Raw genomic sequence first — 27429 nt, 5'->3', positions numbered from 1 at the left:
CCCTGCATAAAGCCCGATACAGGGATCCCTGGGTGGCTAAGCAGTTTAGCACCTGCCTTCAGTGCAGGGTGTGATCCTGGAGACCTGGGATCGAATCCCTTGTCAGGCTCCCGGCATGGAGCCTGCTTCTCCCTCCTCCTGTGTCTCTGCCTCTCTCTCTGTCTATCATAAATAAATACATCTTTAAAAAAAATGGCAAATGCTTTAAAAAAAAATCCCGATACAGGGCTCGATCCTAGACACTGGGACCACACCCAGAGCTGAAGGCAGATGCTCAACCACTGAGCCACCCAGGTGTTCCCTTTCTGGAAGTCCTAAGAGAATCTTTTTGCTCATTCAGGTCATTGGCAGAATTCAGTTCCTTTGCATTTGTAGGACTAAGGTTCCATTCCCTTACTGGTTGTCAGCTAAGGACTGTTCCCAAATTCTAGAAAGTGCCTGCATACCCTGGCTTGTGCCCTCCTTCCTTCATCTTCAAAGCCAGCAAGGGCTGAGTCTCTCTGAGTACATCCTGATCATTCTGCTTTTTCCTTGTTTTTAAGGCCTCCTGTGATTAGATTGAGCCAAATTGGAAATTCCAGGATAATTTCATTCTTGGTAACATCTTCAATCTTAATCACAACTGCAAAGCTTCCTTTGTCACACAAGGTAACATATTTATAGGCTCCAAGGTTAAGGTGTAGACAACTCTGAGAGACCATTATTCTTCCTATCAAAGAAGCCTCTAATGTATTTTAGATGATTAGTATAACTTGTTCAATGACAAAATAAATGTATGCAGATGACAAGAGGTATGTAGGTCTTTTGATTATATTAGCTGATTTTATAGGATCATAGATAAATTAGACAATTAGATATTCTTATCTGATTGACTTGCTATAACTTTTTATAAGAATGCTAGATATTATGTTTTCTAGATCTTTGCCTTTCATAGGACCATGGCAAATGAATTACACCCAAATAGGTCAAATGAGTTTTTCTATAACCTCGGATTTACCATAAATTATAAATATTATTAGTAAAAGCTAATCAAGAGCCATCAAGAGTCTCCTGTCTTGTCCTTTTTGTGACTACTTACAGGAAGATGTATCTATTATATGCAATTAATATAAATGCACACATTTATTCTAAAATTATTTGAGGGTCTGTATGTGCCAAGCTTTGTGAAAGGTAGAATGGTGAACAAAACACGATTCCTCCCTTCCAGGGCTTACTGAGAAATTGGAGACAGATAATTAAAAAGTAATTATATGTCTAGGATGAAGAGATAAGGAAAGAACATTTTTGGGGGGATGCAAAGATAATAAAGACATAATAGCTAAACTGGAATTAAAGTTTTAAAAAAGATCTATTATGCTCTAAGATAATCCCTCTCCTCAAAGAGTTAATATCACCGCCCAGTCAGAAATACAAATACATGGACAAATATTGCCATGATACAACTACCAATGATAGACATAGCTTCATGTTACAGTGATGCATTAAAGAGGAAGGGACCCATCACACTTGGAATGTGGCTGGAATGGTTTCAAAGAAGTGAAAATTTTAAGTTGTGTCTTGAAGAAAAAAAGCAAGACTTTTCCAGATGGACATAGAGGGGTGGAGTGGGGAGGAATTTTAGGGAGAAGGGAAAAACTTAGGCTTTTCTCACAGTTAGAGGAGAGAGAGAGTCAGGAATGGATTGGTGGATAAATGATCATCTTAGTTGGGATCCAGAGGATGAGTACGTGCTTCTTGGGTTAAGGGGAAGAGTGTGAGATAAGAGAATTTTCTAGGCAGAGAGAATGGCACATTCAAAGGACTGGAGGATGGTGAGAATGAGTGTCAAGTGTGAGGAACTGAGAAAAATTCAGAAAATTCACAGCATAAAAAAGTGAGGAATTTGAAGAAATGATACTAGAGAAGTCGTCATAAACTACATCAAGAAGGGACTTTGAGGGGGGCCTAGGTGGCTCAGTTGGTTAAGCATCTGCCTTCGGGGTCCTGGGATTGAGTTCCACATTGGACTCCCTGCTCCATGGAGGCAGTGGCGGGCGGGGGGTGGGGGGGAGGTGGGGGGATGGGGGGGAGTTTGCTTCTCCCTCTCCCTCTCCCCTCCCCCAACTTGTATATGTGTGTATGCTCTCTCTCTCTCTGTGTCACACTCATTCTCAAATAAAGTCTTAAATAAAAAAGAAGGGACTTTGAGCCCATGAAGTAATGTGGATTATATCCAAAGAACCATAGAAAGCTATTTATGTGTTTTCAACAGAAAAGTGACATGACAGATTTTCATCTTGCCCAATTCCGTTACCTCTGACTGACTGAGTTAGTTAATAGTTCTCCCACAGCCTGCTGAAACCAACAAGAAGTTCCTCGCTCATTGATTATCTCATTTATTTCCTTCTCCACAACAAACAGAACATGCAGGATTCTTGGGAAAGATTAGCTAATGTTCTTCTAGTCTACAAAATCACACCTGAGGGGACCGCTAAACTTGCCTGGAATCAATATTCCATTGGGTTGAGCAAAGGCTGTTCCCATCTCTAGCAAGGTGTGGACAATTTTCTATGGCTCTGCATCTGAGAAAAAAAGAAACAAACCTTCACAGATAAAAATGATTGGGAGCATGCTCTTGTCATAGCTGTGCTGGGGATGAAACGGGAGAAATAAAATAACACATAAGATAGCATTTTGAAAACTTAAGTAGAAAAGGAGATTTGAGAGAAAGTTCCTAGATGCAAGTTCTAACGTACTATTCTAATGTACTTCTAATGTACTGTGGTTTGTGCTTATACTGGCAGCCCATCTATGGCCATCAGCTACTGCTTAGTGAGAAGAGTAATGTGGCAGGGACTTAGGCTCATTATTGAAATCATGGACCTGAGGATATGAGGAGTTTCTATGTTTGTCAGAGAATACAGAGGCATGAAAGCCTGAAAGTCAAGAAAGAGAAAGGAGAGTCAAGAAAATGAAAGCTGAAATCGATTATGTTTTTTAAAAAAGGTGTTCAAGGCACCAGAGAAATAAGACCTATCATATGTGTGGACATTTCTTTTTCTTTTTTAGATTATTTATTTATTTATTTATTTATTTATTTATTAATGAGAAACACAGACATAGACAGAGGGGACTCGACCCTGGGATCCCTGGATCATGCCCTGAGCTGAAGGCAGATGCTCAACCACTGAGCGAGCCACCCAGGAGTCCGTGTGTAGACATTTGTGATTCACACATACTCTTTAATACTAAGGGGATAGAAGAACTTATAAAACTTGTGAGAAGGGTTCAGAAGAAAGAGGGAAGGGAATGCGGGGAAAATTGAAGTCAGATTTGATCTCTAAGTTGTAAGGGGGGAAAAAAAGCCCTTTCCACCTCCTTGTCCTTCATGACTTCTCTAGAGCCTCCCTATTATTTATAAAGACAAAAGAAAGGTAGAAAGACCTTGAAAGCCTCGTCACAGCCAATAACTTTGCAACATGAAGTTATTCTATAAAATGACACAGGCAATTAAATTTCTTACTACAAATATAAACAGACTGCATGCTAGATTCAGAAAGATATGACCTGTGCCCCTCGCTTCCAGAACTGAAAACTGTGTAGTTATTTTCTGATGCTTTAATGTATATCCCCCAATGATTTATATAAAAGAAAAGAGGAAGAAAGAGGGAGGCTCTCTCTATATAAAGTGTAAATCCTAAAAGTATAGGGCAAGGAGTAGAGAGGGAAAGATGGGGCAGGAAAAGAAATTGTAGAAAGATAGGAAAATAGGAGGCTGGTGGGTGTATACGGTTGGAATCAATTCTTCTGTGTCCTAGAACACCTTAGCACTGGTGGAAATCATATCCAGTCTCAACCTTGAGAAATGAGGTGGGTAGTGGTGAACTGGCCCTTAACGCCATGAGCTGTGGAATCCTTCCTGAGTAGAAATGTTGTATCAAAGCATTCCAGGATTTATCGTGAAGGTATGGTGCCATGGAAGTGAGAGGTTGGTATGCTAGGCCATCTGGTGAGATGCAACTTGTCAATCTCCCAGATGGTTTGTGAAAAGAGAGAGACTTGATATTGAACTGAGATCAGCATATGAAAAGAGCCATGAAATCACAAACTTAAAACCCATTTTTTCACATTGTATTTTGAAAACTTCATTAAGAAAATGTTATATGGATTTTGTATGATCTGAAAGATCATATATTTTTAATTTGTAATATGAAACCACTTCAATAATATTTCCTACATTTGCTTTTGTCTCTTTTAATAGGTGTCTTATTAATCTTAACTTACTGAGTTAAAAGGAAGAAACTGATATTATTTTCATTGATTTATTTGCACATATCCAAGTTTTATAAGACTTCTATAGAGGGAGGTCCAGTAGAGCTTGGTTATCCTGATTTATTCCTTTGGACAAGCATGCTCTAAAAAATCAGTGCCATGTTTGTGAAATACTTGAAGATGATCTGCTGTTTAAATTTAAATTTTCAAATAAATGTATTTTAGAACCATTTGGGTTATGCTCACTAATGATTCTTAAAATGATGTCATCAGCAAGTATTACATTTAAAGTATAACATATTCCCAATATTTCCATAACTCTGGGATTTTTTAACATTAATAATAATTAGAAGTAGGAACTTCAAAATGGTGTAAATTTCTTATTTTTTTCAAGAAATAGAGTCTGGTTTTCATGTTTTATTTATTTTATTCTATTCTAGTGAGAACATGATAATGATTATATAGATTCACATAAAATTCTTCTTCAATTTAGGGTATATTCATGTGGACAATAGAGCTTATTTTTAAATTTTAATTTTGAATTCACGTAGAATGGTTATTTATTTGGGATAATTAGTGTAAATTGCAAATACTTTTGAGATAAATAGGGATTTTAATAATTTGTAATATCCCAACTATAGAGGAATTGAGAAATAAATACCGGGGGCAGAGTATCAAATATGAGTTAAATTTTGACTTTGTATCTATTTTCACATTCAATTTAAGAGCCCATATTTTTATAAAGACCATAATGCAGAACGTACTTAACACGACTTTTCTTCTTTCTTTGTAGTTAGGTTGTCTTCATGTTTGTTTGTTTATCTTTCTGCATGCTATTAAGCATTTGATTATTTCACTGTCCACCAGTTTATTTGACTTGACTAGAAAGTAGATGAAGTAAATGAGAGGCAGATCAAATTAGATAATTAATTTTTGCTCCTGTAGTGTTATGGGATGGAAGGGTCATCAGATCTCAGTTTCTGTCTAAATGGAATCCACACATGCTTGAAGAATTAGTGACACAAGAATTCCAGAAATCCACAGGCTCACAGCTAACAAGCTCTGAGGGGAAAAACCAAAACCAAACACAAGCTTGACCAAGTAAAAAATTCGTTATCAAGGAGACAGAAAATGTTGAGTGAGGCAGGGAAGGTGTTGAGGATGCAGGAATAGTAAGCACCTAGTGGAGTTGGTGGGGGGTGCATCTAATAGGGGACAGAGGGCCTGGAAGGGCGGAGGTAGCAGCCAGAGGAACTGGGGTTCTGTAGCAAATGCCCCACTAGATAGTCTGAGAAATATCCAAGTGGGCACTTCAGAGGAAGAAGACTGTTGCCTCATGTGTGCTGATGTGGCCAACTGCTTTATACTAAGAGTTACTGTAAATATGTACCAATTTATACCTACAGATGAGTGAAACCTAAAGAAACAATGAATGATTCCAAAGGATTTAGCATATAATTGTTGCTCAATAAATGTTCATGCAAAGAATGAATGAATGAAGTTGGAATATAACATATGAAAGATGAGTAGTGATCATATACATAAATACTCTATGAATAGAGTGCTTGACAGTATTACCTGTACAAAGTAAGATAAAAACAATCCTTTTTTTATTGAATGATCTGATCAGTAGACAAGAGGCAGAGCTGACATGAAAATGTCTTGCTATTAGACATATATATTTAATAAATTTTATGTATTAAATTATACCAGTCATATAATCAAGCTGTGATTATAGATGCCCCCAAATTAACTTGGATAGGATAAATTTTATTTTTTTAAAAGCAAAAGAACATACTACAGTATTAAGTATAGCCCTCCATGACACCCACTAACCACGTGGACAGATACACATAAATGTGAAAGCAGAAAACGTGTATCAGAGCAAATGAAACAGGAGATATAATCATTTTTAATATAATAATATCACATATGTAAATTGTACTTTACAATTTACAAAGTCCTTTCAGAGATTATCTCATTTGGATTGCACTGTAATCCCGTGAGGTAGAGGAGATTATTAATTTTCATTTTTACAGAGGGGTAAAGTGAGTAAGTGATTGTGAGCAAGTAATCTTTCCTCTATGCTGCCTTGTTTCACTGATAACCCTAACATTTTTTTCCATCAGGTACTTGGTTTTCTCCAACTTGAGATACCTATTACATTTTATTAAATATTAAAAACTTTAGAAAATATGCTCATTCAAAAATCTTCCCATCATTTTGCTTCAAAGTGGTAGAAATCTCTAAAGGCAGGACACCTTTAATAATAGTACAGCACATTTTGTCATGAGCAGTCTGTTCCTTCAGAAATTATCATAAAACAGATTGAGAGCTAAATCTGAAATGCTGAGCTCTCCAGTTAAAGCACAGACCTCATTTCATTCAGATCAACTCAAACAGATGAGACAGAAGAAATGGCTGAACAATTATTCTAGTTTATTTTCAGCTACGGTAGTACACTTCTCAGCTCAAGGTTCTGATAATTTACGGAGGGGATGGTATGGCTCAGTGTACTTGGTTAATAATTTCTCAGCAGGACATATTCTAAAGCATTAATAGTCATATTCTGGGTCCTTACTTCTATGCAAGCATCATCATTTTTTTTTTTAAGATTTTATTTATTTGAGAGAGAGAGCATGAGCAGCGGAGGGGCAGAGGGAGAAGCTGACTCCCCACTGAGCAGGGTGCCAGACATGGTATTCAATCCCAGGACCCTGGGATCATGACCTGAGCCGAAGGCAGACCCTTAACGGGCTGAGACACCCCAGCATCATCATTTTTATAATTTTCATATACAGAGCTTAGTATCTCATAACCAGACAGAAAAATATAAAAAAGCAAAAATAACACATACTTGGACAAATGAAGTAAGCTCCTTAAAATAATGTTTTATTTTTTTTGGAGAAAAAAAATCCTTTTTCCTTTTTCAGATACTCTAGTAAATTAAATAGAAAGCTAAAAATAAACAAAACTCTTATCATCAGGTATGCTTTTTCTTTACAAAACCAATTTCACAGAACAGTCAGATATGTAATAATGGGTGTCTTGGGGATGTAATTTTTTATGCAACTTGACACGCAAGTCATGAGTAATTAATTATGTCTTCTATTTACACTTTGTCAGATAAGAGCATTAAACAGAAGAGCTGAGAGGAACACAGAATACCACCATTAATCTGTTTAATTTGCAAATCTAATGCAATCAAAAGGAAGACATTAGTGTTAAAATTGTTTTTGTCCAGGTGGTATCTTTCTTGGAGGGAAAGGCCTGTCTGAGGTGTAGATGCTACACAAAGCCAGTAAGCCACAGAAGCTCCTGTAGGCTTCCAAAGTCAGGGCATAAATCTTCCTGGGTGCTTTTATCATTGATTTTAAATGGTCAGTACAAAAATTGAAGGTATGAGCTCTCCACATTAACATTTGCATTATATTTGGCCCTGTCCAATTATCTAACAAAGTGAAGAAGCCCCTGGTCCATTAAACTGAAGGTGGAACATATGACTGACAGGCTGACCGACATAAAGGAGAAACTGCAAGAAAGATTTCTGGGTGAGCAGGAACCAACTGTCTCCAGCAGTAACCTGTACCCCACTTCTTTCCAAATGGGAATCCCCACCAATGACTTAGAAACTGATTCAGTCTCCCATGTCTCAGGATATTGCTCTCTTAAGAGAAAGAGACAGAAGGTATAAGTTAGTGAACGAAGAAACAGAAGCCATGTCAGAGCTTTCACACAAATTGGTATGATGCAGCTGTAGGTCTTATGGTTTCATTCCTACCTCCTTAAATACTTCTCTGAAACTCAGCTGACTCATTATTAAAATGCTGCTGCTGATTACAGGATTATCTAAGGATGCAATGAGATCATGCATGTAAAGTCCCTGCAACCGTCCCCGATAATCAGCAGGCCCTCAATAAGTCAGAGTGATTGTCAGCATCACCGCCATCATTTCCAGTAAGACGGTGGGCTTTCTGAAAACATATCTTTTCGTTTCTGCCAGAGATACCTGCACAGGTTGCTTCTTTTTGGTACACCTTACAAACAAATGTGGGTGGCACTGTTGGTAGGACCTTGGTTGCTGAGTTGGTAGGATGTTTGTATATATGTGGTAGAGAGATTTACTCAGTTGTGTCTAGCAGAATGTAGTTTTTACTTGTAGTTTTAAAACTGTAGAAGAGAGTCTACAAGTATGACAGACTATGTATATGAATTATAATTTTTATAATAAACATGGCAATTTTTAGTCACATGCAGAGTATATAAATTTGAAAGTGTGAAACTAAGTAAAAGAAAATCTCATTCAAAATGGAGGTCCTGAAGGGGGAGCCCTGATGCATGTAGCGCTCCTTTAGGCTAACTTTACATAACTTGGTAAGAAGCAGCTTACTTTACTACCCCAGGAGGAGGAGGGAAGATCTTCTTCTCACTCAGCAACACCCAGCCAATGAGAACCACCACATTTCAGCCAATGAGAAGCCTCCACAACCCCAAAATCTTACCTTCTCTTTCAGAAGCCCCTCCCAAATTCCTCTTTCCTCTATAAAAGAATACTTCTCTCCTTTGTTCTCCATACTTGCCTGTGGTTTGGCATAGTGTGCGTATCCCAAATTGCAATTCCTCTGCTATTCCTGAATAAACTCATTTTGTTGGTAAACCAACTGGCTATTTTATTTCTAAGGTTGAAAAAAGTATGCTGACAGTTACAACTTGTCTCTGAAAAAATCCACTTATTTTCCATTTATCTCTAAGAGTGCATACAGATTAATGCATAAACAACATGATCCAGGGGAGTTTAAGTCTAGGGACTAATTTACTGAACTACCCAACCAACAGAGGATTATTTTATCTAATTAAGACAGAGCACACGTATTTAGAATTAAGCATTTGCATTTACCAGCAAATTCAGAGTTATAAAAGCAATTAAAGCTAAAATGAGGTATGATAATTTTTTTCCTGCACACCACTGCTGAGCTAAAGCTCATTTTAATGTTTGCCTTTGTAGCACTATTGTACGGAGGTTATGAATAGGCAGCTCGTAGGCTGGGCGCAGCTACCTTTTCCACCTCACCTCCAGCCACTCAGCCTCCTTAGGACCTTAATCCAATCACCCTATTTTACCCAAGCCCCTAAACAGAGCCTACATTTTCTCACATTTCTACTTTTGTTCCAAAGGTTCTCCAACCTGGTAAGGAATGTTTTCCTTACCCTCGTCTATTTATCTAACTCTATCTGACCAGATTCAGATTAAAATCTGTCTTCTTCATGAACCTAGTGCTCCTGCAAGCCTAAGTACTCTGTCCCTTATCTGAATGCAAGTGTACTTTGTTGCATATGGTCCTCTGTCTCATTCATTTGCAAATAAATGTATGACTACTTCAGGAGTCTCTTACAAGAGTAAGTCACATATTGCCTTTCAATTTGCTATATGTTTATATTATTTCCCTTTACATTACAGACTTCCTGAGGGCATAACTTTGTTCTATATTCTTAAAAACGATGAGCACAGCACCTTTCTTACATGTCCAGTTTAATATGTTTGGTGATTGATTGGTTGAAAGAGTGAAAAACCTACTCACCTTTCTATTCCTTCATTCATCCCCCCTTATCTTAAGCCTCCTAAGCTTGTCTTACACTTTCTATTTCATTTTAACTTGTGTATATTATTTCCAGATACATTACTTAATAACAACTAAAGGAAAGGAAGAATGCTATAGCTTTAGCAATCAAGAAAAGTATTTTGTCCTTACTTCCCCAAATGGTAATTTCCATCACTCCATTTTAACTGTTTTCTGATGAACCATTAAAATATTGTCTCTTACATTGGTGTTCTGGGAATTACAAAAGGGCCAATAACCTGTAATCCTTTAGAGAACTCAATAGATAAATCTTGTAAGAATGTAGCTCAATACTCAACCTTTCTTGTAATGCATTTGAGTCTGTGGCTAATGTCCCTTTGTAGAGGTCCTTGGGTATTTTCTTGACTTTTTCATGTTTGCTTAGATATCTTTACTTTCCTAGCAAGTATAATGATTGTATTTCTGAGACAGTCCTCATAAGAAAGAGGCTCTATCTGTCAACTAGTCAGTTGAAATACTTAACAAAGTGCCAGGCACAGGAAAGGGAGGGAGGGAGGGAGGAAGGAAGGAAGGAAGGAAGGAAGGAAGGAAGGAAGGAACTTACTAAGTTTTTTTTTTTTAAAGATTTTATTTATTTATTCATGATAGTCACACAGAGAGAGAGAGAGAGAGAGGCAGAGACATAGGCAGAGGGAGAAGCAGGCTCCATGCAGGGAGCTCGACGTGGGATTCCATCCTGGGTCTCCAGGATCACGCCCTGGGCCAAAGGCAGGCGCTAAACCACTGCGCCACCCAGGGATCCCGGAACTTACTAAGTTTTAAAAACTTTTTTGTTTGAGAAAATTACAGATTTATAGAATGTCACAAAGAAATGTACATGAAGATCTCAGGCACTTTTCACCCTGCCCCCTCCAATGTTGACGTTTTGCATATCCAAAGAAGAAAATATTCAAATGATGAAATTGACATTGGTACAATCCATAGAATTTAGTCATATTTCACCAGTTACTATGTGCTTATTTGTATATGAGTATGTATAGACCTATACACTTTTATCAAGTATAACTTAATGTAACTACCACCATGATCAAGATATACAAATCTCCATTATCACAAGGCTCCCTCATGCTAACCCTTAATAGCCATTTATACCTCTCCCCTCACTACCCCTAATCTTTAACCCTTGGCAACCATGAGTCTGTTAGTAGATTGCTGTTTAATAATCTTTTTGAGTATCTGTGGATTGACTCTTTGGAGTCTGAGAAATGAAATAATCTCGCAAAGAAAGATAGTCTTGCTGAAGTCTCTACTGTTCCTCCCTCCTTTTCAGTCAAAAAATGTCACTCATTTGTGGAGTGTAAGAAATGAAACAAACAGGGCTCCTGGGCAGCTCAGATGGTTAAGTGTCTGCCTTCAGCTCAGGTCATGATCTCCAGGTCTTGGGAATCCCTGCTCAGTGAGGAGTCCGCTTCTCCCTCTCCCTCTGTTCTCCCCACCACTCATGCTTGGTTGTTCTCTCTCTCTCTTTCAAATGAATAAGTAAATTTTTTTAAAAAAATTTAAAATAAAGAAATGAAACAAGCAAAGGAAAAAATAAGAGAGAGAGAGAGAGAGAGAAAGAACCAGACTTTTAATCATAGAGAACAAACTTATAGTTACCAGAGGGGTGGGGTGGGGGTTGGGTGAAATAGGTGAAGGGGATTAAGGAGGGCACTTGTCCTGATGAGTGCAGGGTGATGTATGGAAGTGTTGAATTACTGTGCATTATGCTCCTGAAACCAATACTGCACTGTATGTTAACTAGCTGGAATTTAAATAAAAACTTAGGGAAAAAAAGAAATTACATTGTAAAAAAAAAATAAAAATAGAAAATGTCTTCTTGTGAGTCAGTTTTATGGTTGGGGACAGCTTCCAAGCTCATGTCTTAGCAGCGTGTGTTTTAGCTCCTGTCATGGCCCCACAACTGAGAGGGGAGGACTCTTCCCTACCATTGCCAGTTTGAAAATACTTACAGGGATATATTCTGATAGGTTTGGCTTAGATCAATGCTAATCTCAAAGATGATGGTTAGTGAGGCACATCCCCAAATAAGCTTATCTTCAGTCAGGTGTTCATCCTCTTGACAGAGCACCCTATTCAGGGCATTGAAGCCAAGTAGGAGGATGGTATTACCTTTAGCACATATGGATCAGAAAGAAGGAGGTTTCCTCTAAGGAGGACAGGTGGTGCAGAAGATGGCAGACTTGGCCATGGAAAGAATGGTGATCTGGGCAGTTACTGTAATTTGTGTCTGCTATAAAAAGATCAGAAATTCTACATTTTTTGGACTAAAAAGTCTATATTCTTAAAATTTTTTATGCATAGTATTTAGCTATGGATAAGTGGATAATAAATATAGCGTCCAAAGTTTTTCCATGTGATTAATTCTTTTTTTTAAAGTTTTATTTATTTGAGAGAGAGAGTGTGGTGGGGAAGCACAGAGGGTGAAGAGGATTTCAAGCAGACTCTGAGTCTAATGTGGAGCTCCATGCAGGGCTTCAATCTCAAGACCCCAAGATCACGACCTGAGCCTAAACTTAGGGTCAAGACAATTAATGGACTGCACCATCCAGGCACTCCTCTATGTGATTAATTCTTAAATAGTCACAGTGGTGAGAGACATACATATAGGTGACACTCCCAACACTTTGTGGTCATAATCAACATGTATAATTATCTACATCCTTAACTAAATCATATATAATTGGGAATTGAACACAAATGACCCAAAGACCTATGGACTAATTTCTTAAATTGCAGAGGACTGAAATGCTTGAAAAAATTATCATAACACATTTAGGTGAAAAGAGTATGCTAAAATAGTAGGATAACTTGATACTTTTTTTAACATACTTAGATGCACAGACATTGGGAAAAATTTGGAATGCTATATCCCCAGATGGTGGTTATTTTGGAATAGAGTGTGTAGGAATGACTGCTTTCTTCTTTTTCTGCATGTTGTACTTGACACAGTTTCCTCAGTGAACATGTATTAATTTCCGAATTCTTAATCCATTATTATAAAATTCTTGTGTATGACGATGCAAACCTGAATTCATACTTACTTAGAGATTTCAGATTAAGAACTCCTTTCTTTAGAACCTCCAGAAGCCACGGAGTAAAAGGCTAATTGAAGGCCTCGGCACAGCAACAAGAATTTCAATAGAAAGATTCTCATTAGGTTCCCAATTAGCCTTCAAAAAAATAAATAAATAAGAAGATGGTGCATCACTCAGATGAAAACAGACTTAAAGATACAGATGTCCTTTGTTAGTTGCAAAAATGCAAAAAACAAAAACAAAAACAAAAACGAATTCAAGGAAGCAACATGGAGCACCACTAAAGAATGGCTGATTTTTAGCAGATTTAACAGTTTCAGCTAATTAAAAAGAAGCAAGTGATAAGCTGTTTTTAGGATTAAGTCCATAATACTTAATTCTAAGCCTTTGCAATCATTTTAACACAGTTTTGATAACACTAGAATTTCCATATTACAAATCCCAAGTACCTAACAATTTTGAGGGAGGTCTGTACTCATTACCGAGAGACTAATTAAAAAGTATAAATTAGGGGAAACTGCAGAGGAATTTCTCTGTGATGATGAAAAAATGAATCTGGCCACATCGCATCACTATGTCTATATGTAAATAACTCTATTGTACCGATAGGTTTCATATGTATATATAGGATTTTTCTATAATCCTTTAAGGGAGGACCACATGACTCACTTTTTAATAATACATTACAGACAATATAGAACTCCCTTGGCTTTTTATTATTCACCTTATTAATCAACTTATTCAGAAACTTAAGAAGCCAATTTTTCTTCCTAGATAAAATCTAGGAATTTTAAGTGCATCCAAGTAATAATGCATTTCTTATGATAATGGCATTGGCATTTATTGTAAAAATGATGTTTTTACTTTGCAGTATTTGGCAAGAACACTCCGATTTTATGACTATACTTTAGATTTCAACACAAAGTCAAAGTAAATAAAAATGCCATAGCAATATCACTAGAATTTCTATTTTATGGGCCACCAACTTGACTTAAATAAGAAATTCCTGGTTTATCTAAGAGAAAGGATGATGTAGTGTAATTCTGACATCACCATGCAAGACAGAAAGAGACTCATATAAATGTGTTCTTAAAGGTTTCCAGAAACCTTGGTTTGATATTTTAAAAAGCAGATTATCACTCTTAAGGAAATTTATTAATCACAGAATTGTGATTTATAGCCATGTATGTGAGTACACATCTGACCACAGTTTTCCTCAGTTATAAAGGATATATTAATTTATTGACAAATATAACCAAATTTAAAGTAATAGAAAAAAATTCCAACTAACCCAAACTTCCACACTCTACTAGCACAATAGTAGACTATAGATGTAGACTGGTACATTACAAACTGATGTAATGCCTTTCAATTCTCTTGTGAAATACTGGTTTACATAAGTAATAACATTTGTTTTAATCATACTTTTGTGTTTTTGTCATTTGAAAATCTTGACAATGCAGGTTTTTGGTATATATATACTAACTAACATTTTAAGGACTACAACACTAATGATCCCATTTAACTGCCTATAATGGATAATGAAGTATTTATTTATTTACTTACTTATATTAAAGATTTTATTTATTTATTTGAGAGTGGATGCATGCTCATGAGTCAGGGGAGGGTCAGAAGGAGAGGGAGAGGGATAAGCAGACTCCCAGCTGAGCACAGAGCCTAGGTGGGGCTTAATCTCATGACCCTGAGATCATGATCTGAGCCTAAGTCAGATGCTTAACCAACTATACCACCCAGATGCTCTGGATAATAAAATATTTATTACCTAGTATTTCAACTGAGTATGAAAACTACCATTTATTTCTGTATAAAATTACCTATTGGGACCCTATACACGAAAGGACATCCATTTTCTAAAATCCACTTAAATTTTTTTCTATAAAGTACTCCTCTGCATTTAAAAACATCATTTTTAGGAGTAAAGAAAATCATAAGTTTTAGGTATTATAGAAAAGTAATAATTTATCATCTAGCTTCAGTTAGTTATGTGAGTTTCAAAAAATGAGTTTAGAGGTCGAGAGGCAATCTGAGTACATCAACATGCAAGGTAAGAGAAAAATTAGGGAGAACATTATTTATAAAATTACTTTCATTTTGATATTTTCAAATTGTAAAGCCAAGAAAAGAGCACACTGTCAGATTTTAAAAACTCAGAAGCTTCTTTGTTTTAGAAGTTAAAGTATGTTATGCACATAGTGAATAAGACAGAGAATAAGTGATCCAAAAAAATCCAAGTTTTGGGGGCACCTGGGTGGCTCAGTGGTTGAGTGTATGCCTTTGGCTCAATTCATGATCCTGGGGTCCTGGGATCAAGACCTGCATCAGGCTCCCTGCAGGGAGCCTGCTTCTCCCTCTGCCTATGTCTCTGCCTCTCTCTGTGTGTCTCTCATGAATAAATAAGTAAAATATTTTTTTAAATCCAAATTTTAACTTTACTGCATTTGAGAATTCATCACACAAGATAACCCATCTGTTGCTTGGCCACATATATCATTTATACTTAGTGGTGTATTCTAACCTAATGAAATTGCAAGAAAAAAATATGTGAGGAACCTTATCTTGGTGCCTAAAAGAGTTCATTTTCATTTATAATAAAGCCTTTGCTCCCTCCACGAGATCAACAAAGCAACATTTCCAGACCATCTCTTCCTTCTGACTCCCCTTCTTCCCAAGCCCCAGTCAGCACCACTCCCCTGATAGACCCTCCTTCCTACTTCGTCTCTGCTATGTAGCAGCTCCCTTTTCTTGGCATGCTCACATCCTACTCTTCCTCTAGTCTGTCCCATAACTTCTGCTTGACCTTTCCCACCCCACGTTCTCATTCAACATTTGTTCATCTATTCAACAAGTATTTACTACATATCTATCAAGGTCCAGGTGCTCTTCTAGAAGCTGGGATATAGCAGTGAACAAAATGGATAAAGTCCTTACTGTCATGGAACCTACCAGAATTCCAGTAGAGGAGCAAGTAATAATAAAGATCCAGTACAATATCACGTGGTGAGTGATACATTCTTTAAAGAAAATAAACTTGGGTAAAAGTGGTAAAATTTAAGATTTTTTTTTTAAGTAGGTCTCACACCCAGCATGGAGCCCAATGCAGAGTTTGAACTCATGACTCTGAGATCAAGACCTGAGCTGAGATCAAGGGTCCAACTCCTAACCAACTGAGCCATGCAAGCACCCCTAATGGGGAGGTTTTAGATTGGTTGTTTATGAACGACATGTTGAGAAAATATCTTTTGAACAGAGATTGGAATAAAATAAAATCCATATTTATAAAATACTTATTATGTACATTTTTCTCATGCTAGCATTCTCAAACCCTTCCCCACAAGACTCTACTGGAAGAATGAGAACTGCCGTCTACCCAACTGGCCATTGTGGCCACGAAAGAGAAGAAAGGGTAGCAGGCAGAAAATTGGGGCTGGTATAAACTAAAAGTGATATGATGGGCAGCTGAGGACAGGACAGAGAGATGGCAAGATTCTCACATTTTATCTTTATAACCTGTCAGGTCCTTTAGCAAGCAGTTACTCAGAACATGCAAGAAAGCAAGAACAGTCACAACATAGTGCTCAACTAAAGTAAAACAGAGATAGTAGTAATGTGTGAAGGCTACAACCAGAAATAGTTCATCTCAAAGCCAAACCAACCAAACAATGAAACAGATGTCTAAAAGTGGAATAGCTGCCTCTTTGCTGATAGTGATTCCACCATTTATAACCAACTGGCAATAATATTAAAGACAAACAATGCTGAACAAAATATATTGTTCTCCCAAGTTATATATTAAGATAATCATATTGAAGAATAGGGCTAAAATGAATTTTCCATTTTTTAGTTTTTTAAAAAGATTTTATTTATTTATAAGAGAGAGAGAGCCAGCCATAGAAAGAGTATGAGTAGAGGGGAGAGGCAGAGGCCGAAGCAGACTCCCCAATAAGCAGGGAGCCTGAAGCAGGGAGCCTGATGCAGCGCTGGATCCCAGGATCTGGGGATAATGACCTGATGGCAGCTGAAAGAAGGCAGCTGCTTAACCAGCTAAGCCACCCACATGCCCCAAATTTTCAATTTTTTAATAACCAAAAACCAAAGAACCTTTTTGTATATACAGTTACCAAAACTAGAGCTAACACAATCCATAAAATAAGGAGAATATGTACATTTTTTTTCTTCTAAGAGTTTCTTGAACATCCCTGATAGGAAAGTTGAGAATGGTTGCTTTTCTTGATGCGAATTCTTCTGACTCTGAGATTTAAATTATAATTGATCTTGCTGCTATGCTTTTCTTATCATTAAGGTTACATTTCTCATTTAAAAAAAAAACGTAATAAAGGAAAAAAGGAAGTGTCTAGTGTACAAGCACAGATACTGTTTCTTAGAGTGTAATCACTATTCCTGTTAATTATTTTTATAAAATGAATTCTACAAGTCAAACTTGGGATATGCTACATGCTAGATCTCCCTTCTGGAAAACACAATGCATATTAACATAATAGAGGTTCTAAAATAAAAACGTAATAGGGGCTCTGAGAAGCCCTGGTACAAAAATAACAATAATTAATTAACTAATAGCAGTTTACACAAAGTTAAATTGATTACTACCCAAATTCATGTTACCACAGAAGTGTTTATTTTTAATAACATCTGTTGACATTGCAAGTCTCTCCTGTTCTATGGAGCATATTTTGGAAGATGCTGCTCTAAACACATTTTTATTTTTCTAACTCTTTGATTTTGCTTTAGCTATTTTTATCATCCTATTTCTTGCTTTCTTTTTAAAAAAATTTTGTACATAGCACTTATTGAGTGCTTACTGTATTCTAGGCTCTGTTTTAAGTACTTTACGTCATTATCTCACTTATTCCTGCCTAACAATTATCCTCCGAGATAAATACAACAGACTGCCGAAGGGGCCCCCGCTCAAGTGAAATAACTCTCCACATCTTGCTTGTTGATAAATGGCACAACTGAGAGAGCCAAGATTCAAATGAAGTGTCTGTGCCCTGATGCCTATGCTCTTCTTAGCTATGAAGTGACTGGTTCTCTTCTCCTCAGCTTCTCCCAAGCTCCACAGAGACCAACAGCCTATCTATCTTTCTTTCAGTCCAAAGATATTTTCCAGATCTAGGTTACAAGATCTTTCTCTTGTGTTTGATGCTATTGGCCAACCCTTCCCACTTGGAATTTCCTAGACCCAAGATTTCCGTGATTCTGCTTTCGTCTTACACCTCTGGCTGTTTCTTCTTCATCTCTTAGGTTCCTTATTAAATGTTAGTAATACCTAAGGTCCATCCTGGCTCGCGGCCCTTCCTCAACCTTCCACTCTGCTGGGACATCTTCATTCACATCTCCAGGCCTGCCATCTCCCTTGGACATCAGACGCATATCTATTAACTTGCATATTACTTTTTTTGGCACTTCAAACTCAAGATGTTGGCACTTCAACACTAAATTCATCCTGTCCTGTATCAGTCAAGGTCCTAGTAGGACACTTAAGGGAATCCTAGAAAGTTTAATCAAGGGACTGTTAATCAAGGTGTAGAGCAGGGATAGTAGTAGAGATAGAGAAGCCTGACAGAGAAGGTGGTAAACTGAGCTGGAAGAGAATGGACACTACCCAGTACACATTGTTAAAATTGCAATATTTCAGGCAAAGGTGTCAGTTACCTGGAAATTAGCATGAAAATTCCCTTTTCAGCTCCCCACATCTAGCCAGTCTTGTCAATTTAGCTAGTTTTAATCTTAAAAAAAAACAAAAAAAAAAAACAAAAAACAAAAAACAGCCATTGTCTCTCTTCTTTTAGTTTCTTTTCCTATCACCCTAGGGTCAACATTTGTCATCTCTTAATTGGACCATTATAATACCCTCCTAGCAGCTGAACTGTTTCCAGGCCCATTCCACCTTCAGGAGGCCAAAAGCCCTCTCTGAAATGCAAATCTTACTCCACTAAGTCTTGACTAACCCTTCAATGATCCTTTTCACCTAGAAAATAAAGATCCTGGTTTTTGGCACATATAGGAGTCTCTCTGATCTGGCATCTATCACTCCCTTTTCCTTTTGTACACACTTGTATTTTCCTAAACTCTGCCTTACTTTTGGCAAACTGAGTCCTTTGCTCATGCAGTTTTCTCTGTCTTTATGTCCATATTTCTAACTCAGGCTCAGCTCGGGTATCATCTTTTAAGATATCATTTCCTAAACCATGAAATCGAGTCTCTCCTCTAACATATTACCATAGTTCCCTCCATTAAACAAACAAAATCTCACTACATTTTAATGACTTTTTCCATTTTTCCTACTATGTCACTTGTGAGAATTCAACTGACTATTAACCATTCCTGTACCTATAACATGTAGTACAATTCATGACACACAATGCATATGCAATCAATGTTTGATTAACTGAATGGAATTGGACAATCAATCACTACCCTGGAATCTGAAAGACAGATTTCGTGTGGAAGAAGAAAAGTAATGTCTCAGTGGGACAGTTCTGGCTTTGGGGAAAGACTCGTCAACTAAAAAAGTTTACAGGATTCTCTTTCAAGGAAACTAAACACTAGGGAGGGATTAACCAGAAGTTAAATCCAGAACCAAAAGGTAGTAATGCTAGAGTTTCAAAATAGAAACCTGTTTCGGAAAATAAGGGAAAAGGAGTTAGAAACCAGATCTCAGATCTGACCAAATATACAAAGGGCACTGCAGATTCTATGAATTCTCTAACATCAGGTTTTGTACATGCCGATCACAAGCTCCTGTGGGACCCAAGAGGGAATCACAATCTAGATTAGGACACAAGACTATAGGTGGCCTCTGACACAGGTTAAGGGCAAAGGGAACAAGAGACAGAATTTTCTCTGCATTTCGCTTGGTCGCTAGAAGGGCCATAATGAAGGAACAGAATTAAGGGCCTGGTAGACCCATGATAATTTCTCACACATAAATAATCTATTATAAAAAAATAGGCAGGCAGAAAGAGAAAAAACAAAACAAAGTCTCATTTATCTGAAAAACAGTTAAATGCAAGTGTCATTTATCTGAAAAACAGTTAAATGAGGTGCTTCAGAAAAAGGCACAGATTCATCATTTAAATCACGTATACATTAGTATTACAAAATACAATTCTGATTTTGGACCTTCACATTGTAAAGAAATTCTTTTTATTTGCTAGCTAGGGTACAAAAATTACCAGGTTCATTTGGTTTTAGCTCACTTTATGATAGGACCAGTTTTGTTAGAAAAATGAGTTACACAGCATTCCTATTCAGGAAGAGTGAGAAACCAAATAAAGGAAGAGTACTCAATAAGGAAACACATTTATTTGCATATAAATAGAAGGATGGCAATACATTTGTTTTCATCAAACCTTTTTCATTTGATTCCCTAATTTCCCTATATTCATTTTGTTACAGAAATTACTATGCATATTTATAATTTGTAAGACAATCCTGAAACTCAGAGTCCTATTTCCAACTGTTTCTGAAGCATTTTCCTAAGCTTGTATCATTTTTTCCTCTTTCATCTCAATTTCCTGACAAAAAGGTAAGAACAAACTTTTCTCTTTTTTTTTTAAAGATTTTATTCATTTATTCTCCAGAGACACAGAGAGAGAGGCAGAGACATAGGCAGAGGGATAAGCAGGTTCCTTTTGGGGAGCACAATTTGGAACTCGATCCCAGGATCCATCACGCCCTGAGCTAAAGGCAGATGCTCAACTATAAGCCACCCAGGCGTCCCAGGAGAAACCTTTCTTATCAAGAAACCACCACAACCTTGTTTCAAATACCTTCTGTTTGTTAGGTGGTTTTAATATATTCAGAAGTAAAAGGAGTTGGCCTTTTAGGTAACTGAAATGTCTAGGAAAGCAGATACCTTTCACTGGAGAATTAGATTCTAAATGAAAGAGTTGAAAATGATTTTCTGACACTGGGATAAAATACAGTTGTACTTATAGAAATAAATTTGAAAGTGCCATGTTCAGAAGGGAAAAAACAACTAACGATCAGCACTCTAGAGATCTAGGACAAGCTTGTGAAAGGACTAAGTTACTAATTAGGAGTAATTAGTGATTGTAAATTACACCAGAGGTGCTTAATAAAGTTATTTACATATTGTTCTGAATAGTTGGTAGAAACAGTTTTGAACCTGTTGGAGCAGCAGGAGAGAGGAGGATGAGTCTCTATATTCTGCTGTTAGGTTCATCCTACCCCATTCACCTTCTTGCTCATTCTACTTGTGCCATATTAACTTTGTTTTGGCTCCTCAAACCAAGGGCACAAGCACAAAGAACTCTCTCACATATTTATTTCAGCAGAAAGAGCTGATACCAATGGGTCTTTGAGGCCATCATAGAAGAGGATAGCCCAGGTGGTCAGCGGTTTAGCGATGCCTTCAGCCCAGGGCATGATCCTGGAGACCCAGGATGGAGTCCCACTCGTGCTCCTTGCATGGAGCCTGATTCTCCCTCTGCCTGTGTCTCTGCCTCTCTCTCTGTCTCTTTCTGTTTCTCTCATGAATAAATAAATAAAATCTTAAAAAAAAAAAAAAAGAAGAGTTCTTTAAGGCTTTGACTTATGCTCCTAGATTAAACACTACTATGGATAGAACCAAGACTAGGGAACAGAAAAGACCTCCTCAAGGGTCAAGTTATGGCAAAAATTAGAGGGGGATTCTATTAGAAGCATGCAAAAATCTTTGTCAGTTGTAGTTGTGGTGGTCACAGAAGAATGATGATATGGAAGAGGAAGCAAGAACATGATCTGCATAAGCTGGGCATTGGGTGAAGTTGCAGGTCACATATAGAGGTAACGAAAGCAATTCCCCTATTATTTCAACTCTGCTTTTTCATTGACGATATAGAGGCTGAGGTAACACTGGTGAATAAACGAGCAACCAAGAGTGCTACATTTTTGGAAGAAAAATAGCACACTGGTATTTTGATTTATGATTTTAATAAGTTCTTTATATAAGGAATTGGTAGCACTTTGTTATTTTTAAGTGTAATGACTGCATTGTAATTATGATTTAATTCACATAATGATAATTTTATAATGTTTTCCTTAAAAACGTGTTCACAAGTCAATATTAAGGTATTTAACACTTCTCAGTCATAAACTATATAATGCTGCAAATTTTAATCGTTTATGAAGCTTCTATTATTTGCCTAATTTAACATACTATGCACAGTGGAAGACAAAAATTATAATATATTTTCCTTTATTTTAAAAATACATTTATTTGGAGTAATAAAATGAGCATACCAGGTGCTTTTTAGTAAAGCTCATCATTGCAGTAGGGGCTATGCTTCTGGAAATGCAACAGCACTGGAACTGTGTACCAGAAGGTATTAAGAAGAAAATTAGAAATAAATATTAATAATATTAATATTAATTAATAAATAAATATCCCTGTTAAACCTTCTACTGAACTACACTGCTAGCAATCACAATGTTTTGAATAAGTACACCAGCTGTAACCAACACCAAAGGTCCTTTGCAAATTCCCAAGACTCAAGCTGGAAGTATATTCATAAAGCTCAGGAGTCAATGTGCTTATAAGTTAAAACACCTTTAGGTTGGTTATTTAGATGCTAGAAATAGTGTTACATTTAAAAATAAAGTACCACCCTGACGTCATTTTAAATTACTTATGCATATAGATGTGTATTTTCTTGTGGACCAAAATGAGGCAGAAGTATGGTGTGAATTTTTTATTCTTTGATATAAAAACAATCTCTCACACAACAAAGAATAAAAGTAAACATGAGTATAGTGGGAAGGCCTATTAGCCAATCCCCAGTAGGAGCCCAGCCCAGTGAACCTTCTTCAGCTTGCTGGGGATGTCATATGTGAAAGGGTTTCTCTAAAAGGTTGGCAACAAAAGAAAATAAAATAAGATAAAAATTAAAGGTTGAAACAACATTTATCAAAGGATTCAGTTGACAGAGGAGTTAATGACAGCAAACTTCATTGTGAGGGGAGTGGTTTAGGCTGCTTCAGAAAGTTGAAAAGGTTATGGTTCATTGGCCAATATTGTATAATATAGACTGTGAATGAAACCTCCACAAAGAAGTGAAACTTCTGTGTGTGCTGGTGTGCATGTGCACACACAAGTGTGAAAGAGAGGAGGTGAGGGAGAAGGAGAGAGGGAAAGACAGAGAGAGAGACAGGGAAGTGGAGAAAGGCATACAGACCTTGGAGAGTGGATATTTCTCCTAAATAGGAGTACTATGGCCAACATCATAACACTCATGCTTTATAAAGTTAAACACAAACTTCTTTTCAGATAATATAAGGCCTTTTTCAAATTTAATGTTCTTTCATTACATATCAGGTAAGAGCAGACCCAGAAGAAAATATAGAGAGGAGGTTAAGGAAAGAAAGAAGGATTCATGCCAAGCCTATGAGTTTAGTGAAACATTCCACTTGACTACTAATGAGCACCATTTCAGGGAAGGCAGAATTTAAATTCCTATGATGTCATATTCTACAATTTGCATCTTAGTTGACAAAATACTGATATCAAGTGAACTGAGACAGGAAGCGATTTTCAGGAAGAGGTTTATTAAAGATAGGCCAGGTGAGAGAAATTACATGTTTTCATTGGGAAGGATGGAAAGATGCACAAGAGGGAGGCTCATCAGATAATTACTTCATTCACATTCATATGTGAGTAGAGGACTTTCAGATTAGTAGGCTCCCAGTCTACTTGATAATAGAGTTCTACTTTTGTTTTCTCTTTTTATATATGCCATCAATATTGATATGAAATTTTAAAATTTCATAATCAACATTGTGCTTATGCAGCATCAATTGTGAAGATATTAGCCTCATAACATACAGTGGATGGTTTAGACAATCTGAGATGCTTGATCCAATGTTGCTATCACTTAGCTATGCATAGGGAATGATACATAAAGACTTCCATGGCCAGGCACATTTAGGCTATCTCAATGAAATTGATTATAGCCAATTACACAGATTCAATTTTTCAGACTTTCCTATCACTTTTACCCAGCTACTTGCTCCTGATTTGTGGAAAAGATAAAACTATAAATCAAGCCTCCCATGTTGGTTTATCTAACTGTATGGCCCTTAGGAATTTTCATTTTTATATGGGAGATATTTCATATGGAGCAGTGAAAGTTTTGTTGACATAATGAGAGCTACAGAGATTTTGGGGAGGTTGGATAAATGGTTTATTTCTGACTCAGTGCAGAAATCTTATCACTGAGAACCAATCAACAATGTGCTATTTAATAATGGAATTGTTTTTAGGTCTACTTTACCGATACCTATTCAATACATTGAATGCAAACGTATTTCCAAATTATAAAGAGATTATACAATGTACCCAATTTATCATGTAATATACTATTTCTAAATGTAAATGCATTAACTCTTGTGCTTAATTTGACACTTTGAATATCCCTTGTCAATGGTAACAAAATAAAATTAATGAAATAGCATATGTGAAATACCTGGAAGACTGGCGCATGGGTACTAAGTATATATACATATAATTTTTTCCTGTGATATAGTTTATATCCTGGTGACACAAACACTGCATTTACATAAAATAAAGGGTAAAGACTTGCTCTACAAAATTAGTTGTCCATTAGAATATTTATTTAAATGGCAAGCTTTGTCAATGTATTTACTATATGATGCAGTTAACCATAATTGACACCAATCTGCAAATGTGCAAAAATACACCTATTGTGGTGGAACAGGGTGAATCTCTATTACAGTCTTGAAAATACCATTTTGCCAATACAGATTGCAATTTCTCACATCTATATCCAGTTTTGGTTAGAAGTTTTGCCACAGTTATTGCATTTTAATTGCAGCACTCTATCTCCACTGTCAAATTCATAATTTGACCATTTCTGAATTTGTCTTTCATTATTAAGAATTCAAATAAAAACCTGCGTTTGTGCTAGAGGTTGGGTTTGGATCAGATATCATGCATGTTAAGTCTGAACTGCTACTTAGAAAAATGTGTGGTGATGCAGTTCCCCACTTTGGATTCATGACAAGTATTGCATAGACATAATAGTTATGACAGAATTTAACAAATAAAAAAATTAATAGAAAGCTTCAATAAGTAATATAATTGTGGTGTGTGCTAAAAGAGCAATCTCGGGCAGCCCGAGTGGATCAGAGGTTTAGCTCCGCCTTCAGCCCAGGGCGTGATCCTGGAGACCGGGGATCGAGTCCCCCGTCAGGCTCCCTGCATGGAGCCTGCTTCTCCCTCTGCCTGTGTCTCTGCCTCTGTGTGTGTGTGTGTGTGTGTGTGTGTGTGTGTCTCATGAATAAATTAATAAAATCTTCAAAAAAATTTTAAAAAATAAAAGAGCAATCTCCTATAATGAAAACACAGGGCCAAGCTTATTATTTATAGATTTTAAATAAAATTATTATTTACAACTCAAGAAAAAAGGTAAAAACATATTAAGTGTAATATAGAATTTTATTTATGCATTCAGTTGCTCTTGTTCCTTGCAACCATTTTCCTGTTTTCCATTAAGATAAATAAAAATATGGAATAATTAAAATTGATCTTGTTCTCAACCCATTGGTCCCGTTCCACTATCTCCTTGTCAAGCATTCATAATTAATGGTGCATGTAAGCAGAAAGCGACCCTTTGGTAAGGAAACATTCGCATCCATTAGTGTTTCATCTATTTCTAAGGTAGCTATCACGGTGGTGCTGAAAGGATAGCTCCCAGGCACCTGTCGACACTCTACTTTGCCAGGAGAGGAAGGAGTATGACAAAACTAGACACACTGAAGACACAAGTGGTAGACAATGATCTCACAACTTCACACTACTTTCCAACCAAACATCTAGCTGAAATTTATTTTAAAGATTTTATGTGCCGTACCGTTCTCAAACTAGGATTTTTTTTTAAGCAGCTCCCTTCCCTTTCACTTTTCTCAAAATAACAGCCTAAAGCACCATGATCCAAAGAGAACTCAAAAAAAGTTAATTTTACAGATTTTTCTGTCATTTGAATTTAGAGGTACCAGCCTTTGTAGATAAGGTGGGGGAAAGTCTAACGACTTTGCAAAGGGAATTATCAGGTTGAAGATGAAGACTTGGGGAGAAGGGTCCTCTCCAGGTTCAAGCTCATGCTCCTTATTCAAAGAAACCCATGCTCACGACCCACCCTGGCAGTCTTTTTTTTTTTTTTTTTTTTTGCAAACTGGGAGCTCAGCCCCAGGTGTCTAATTCCAGCAGAAAGTAAATTAAGACAAAGCAGCCGCACACACACCACTGGGGAGAGAGAGGTAAGGTTAAGCAGCATTGGGGTGCAGTAGTGACCAGAAGGAAAAGTGACCTCATTCCGCCTAGTGGAACGCTATCTAACAAGCCCACCTTTGATGTGGATACCAGCTGTGGTAAAAGAGCACAAAGGTGCAAAGCTGGAGGGAGCAAACTTCCCCGTTCTTCCACCCCATCCCTCAAAAACGCCCGGAGCACGCACATGCAAGGACAACAAAGCTTGCGCCCAGGCTGCACAGCCGGCGCCCCCCGCGGCCGGGCCCTCGCGCCCCGGGGCGCGCTGCTCCCCCGGCAGAGCGCGGACGCGGGCGGGACCGCTGGGGCGCGGGGGGGGGGGCTCCCCTACCTTGAGCAGCACAAAGAGCCAGAGCAGAGGCAGGAGGCGGCGGCCGCCGCGCGTTCTCGTGGGCAGGTGCCCCATCGCGGTGCGGACCGGGCCCCGGGGGGACCGAGGCGCGTGCGAGCTCCCCGGCCGCAGCTCACAATGGCGAACTGAGGCTGCAGCCTCAGACCGTGGGCGCCGAGGCTGCTCCCGGCGGGCGCATGCTGCCGTTCCAGTCCCCCTGGCGCCTGCTCTCTTTCCTCTTCTGCGCCCGGGCTCCTGCAGAGACGTGCCAGGCGCTGCTGCTCCTCCACAGCTCGGGCTGGAGAGGCTGGGGGTCGGGGTGGGCGAGGCTCTGCCCGCCGAGATGCGGGGTCCGCGGGGCCGTGCGCCGGGCCCGCCGCGGTGCTCCCGCAGCACCGTACCCGCGCTCTGCGCTGCGGACTCCTAAAGTGACAGCAGCCTGCAGCCCTCCCACCAGGGTTTGCTGCCGCCTCTTACCGCTGGAGAGCCCCTCTCCAGGCTCCGCCCCAGCCCTTTCCACAGTCTCTGGGACTCAGGAGTTGTGCGGGGGGGTTTCCCTTGAGCAACTTGGGGACCGAATCCCAGTCTCCTCTCAATCTTCCTACATCTGCTCTCACTTGCGGTTGTAAAAGTCCAGAAACACTTGGAGGGAAGTGGTGGTTGTGATTGTAGTGATGGAGCGCGTGGTGCAGGCACATGTGTTTGGTGGGGAGGATTCCAGTCTCTCCAGCCTACTCCTACCCAGGAGGAAATAGTACCACTATATACACTTTCCATTTGAAATCAGTTCTTAGGCATTTCAAGGGCTGTCTTTGGATACCAAAATCTGTCAGGATGCCTGCA

The 27429-nt window shown here is 38.1% G+C and overlaps 1 protein-coding gene across 2 annotated transcripts in view; it reads right to left on the bottom strand.

Moving 5' to 3' along the window:
* The window catches only part of PTPRO (protein tyrosine phosphatase receptor type O), a 239848-nt gene extending 212765 nt beyond the window's left edge, over positions 1-27083 (bottom strand). The window contains exon 1 of one of the 2 annotated variants that reach the window (XM_041736849.1): positions 26587-27083. In XM_041736849.1, the coding sequence (XP_041592783.1) occupies positions 26587-26661 (75 nt within the window). In that variant the 5' untranslated portion in view covers positions 26662-27083. The remainder of the gene's footprint in view (positions 1-26586) is intronic. The other variant, XM_041736848.1, reaches the window with a different exon arrangement.
* Between the last annotated feature and the right edge of the window lie 346 nt (positions 27084-27429).

This window comes from Vulpes lagopus, chromosome 21, assembly GCF_018345385.1.
Source record: "Vulpes lagopus strain Blue_001 chromosome 21, ASM1834538v1, whole genome shotgun sequence".
Classification (NCBI taxonomy): Eukaryota; Metazoa; Chordata; class Mammalia; order Carnivora; family Canidae; genus Vulpes; species Vulpes lagopus.
This window is presented reverse-complemented; position numbering and strand designations above follow the sequence as displayed.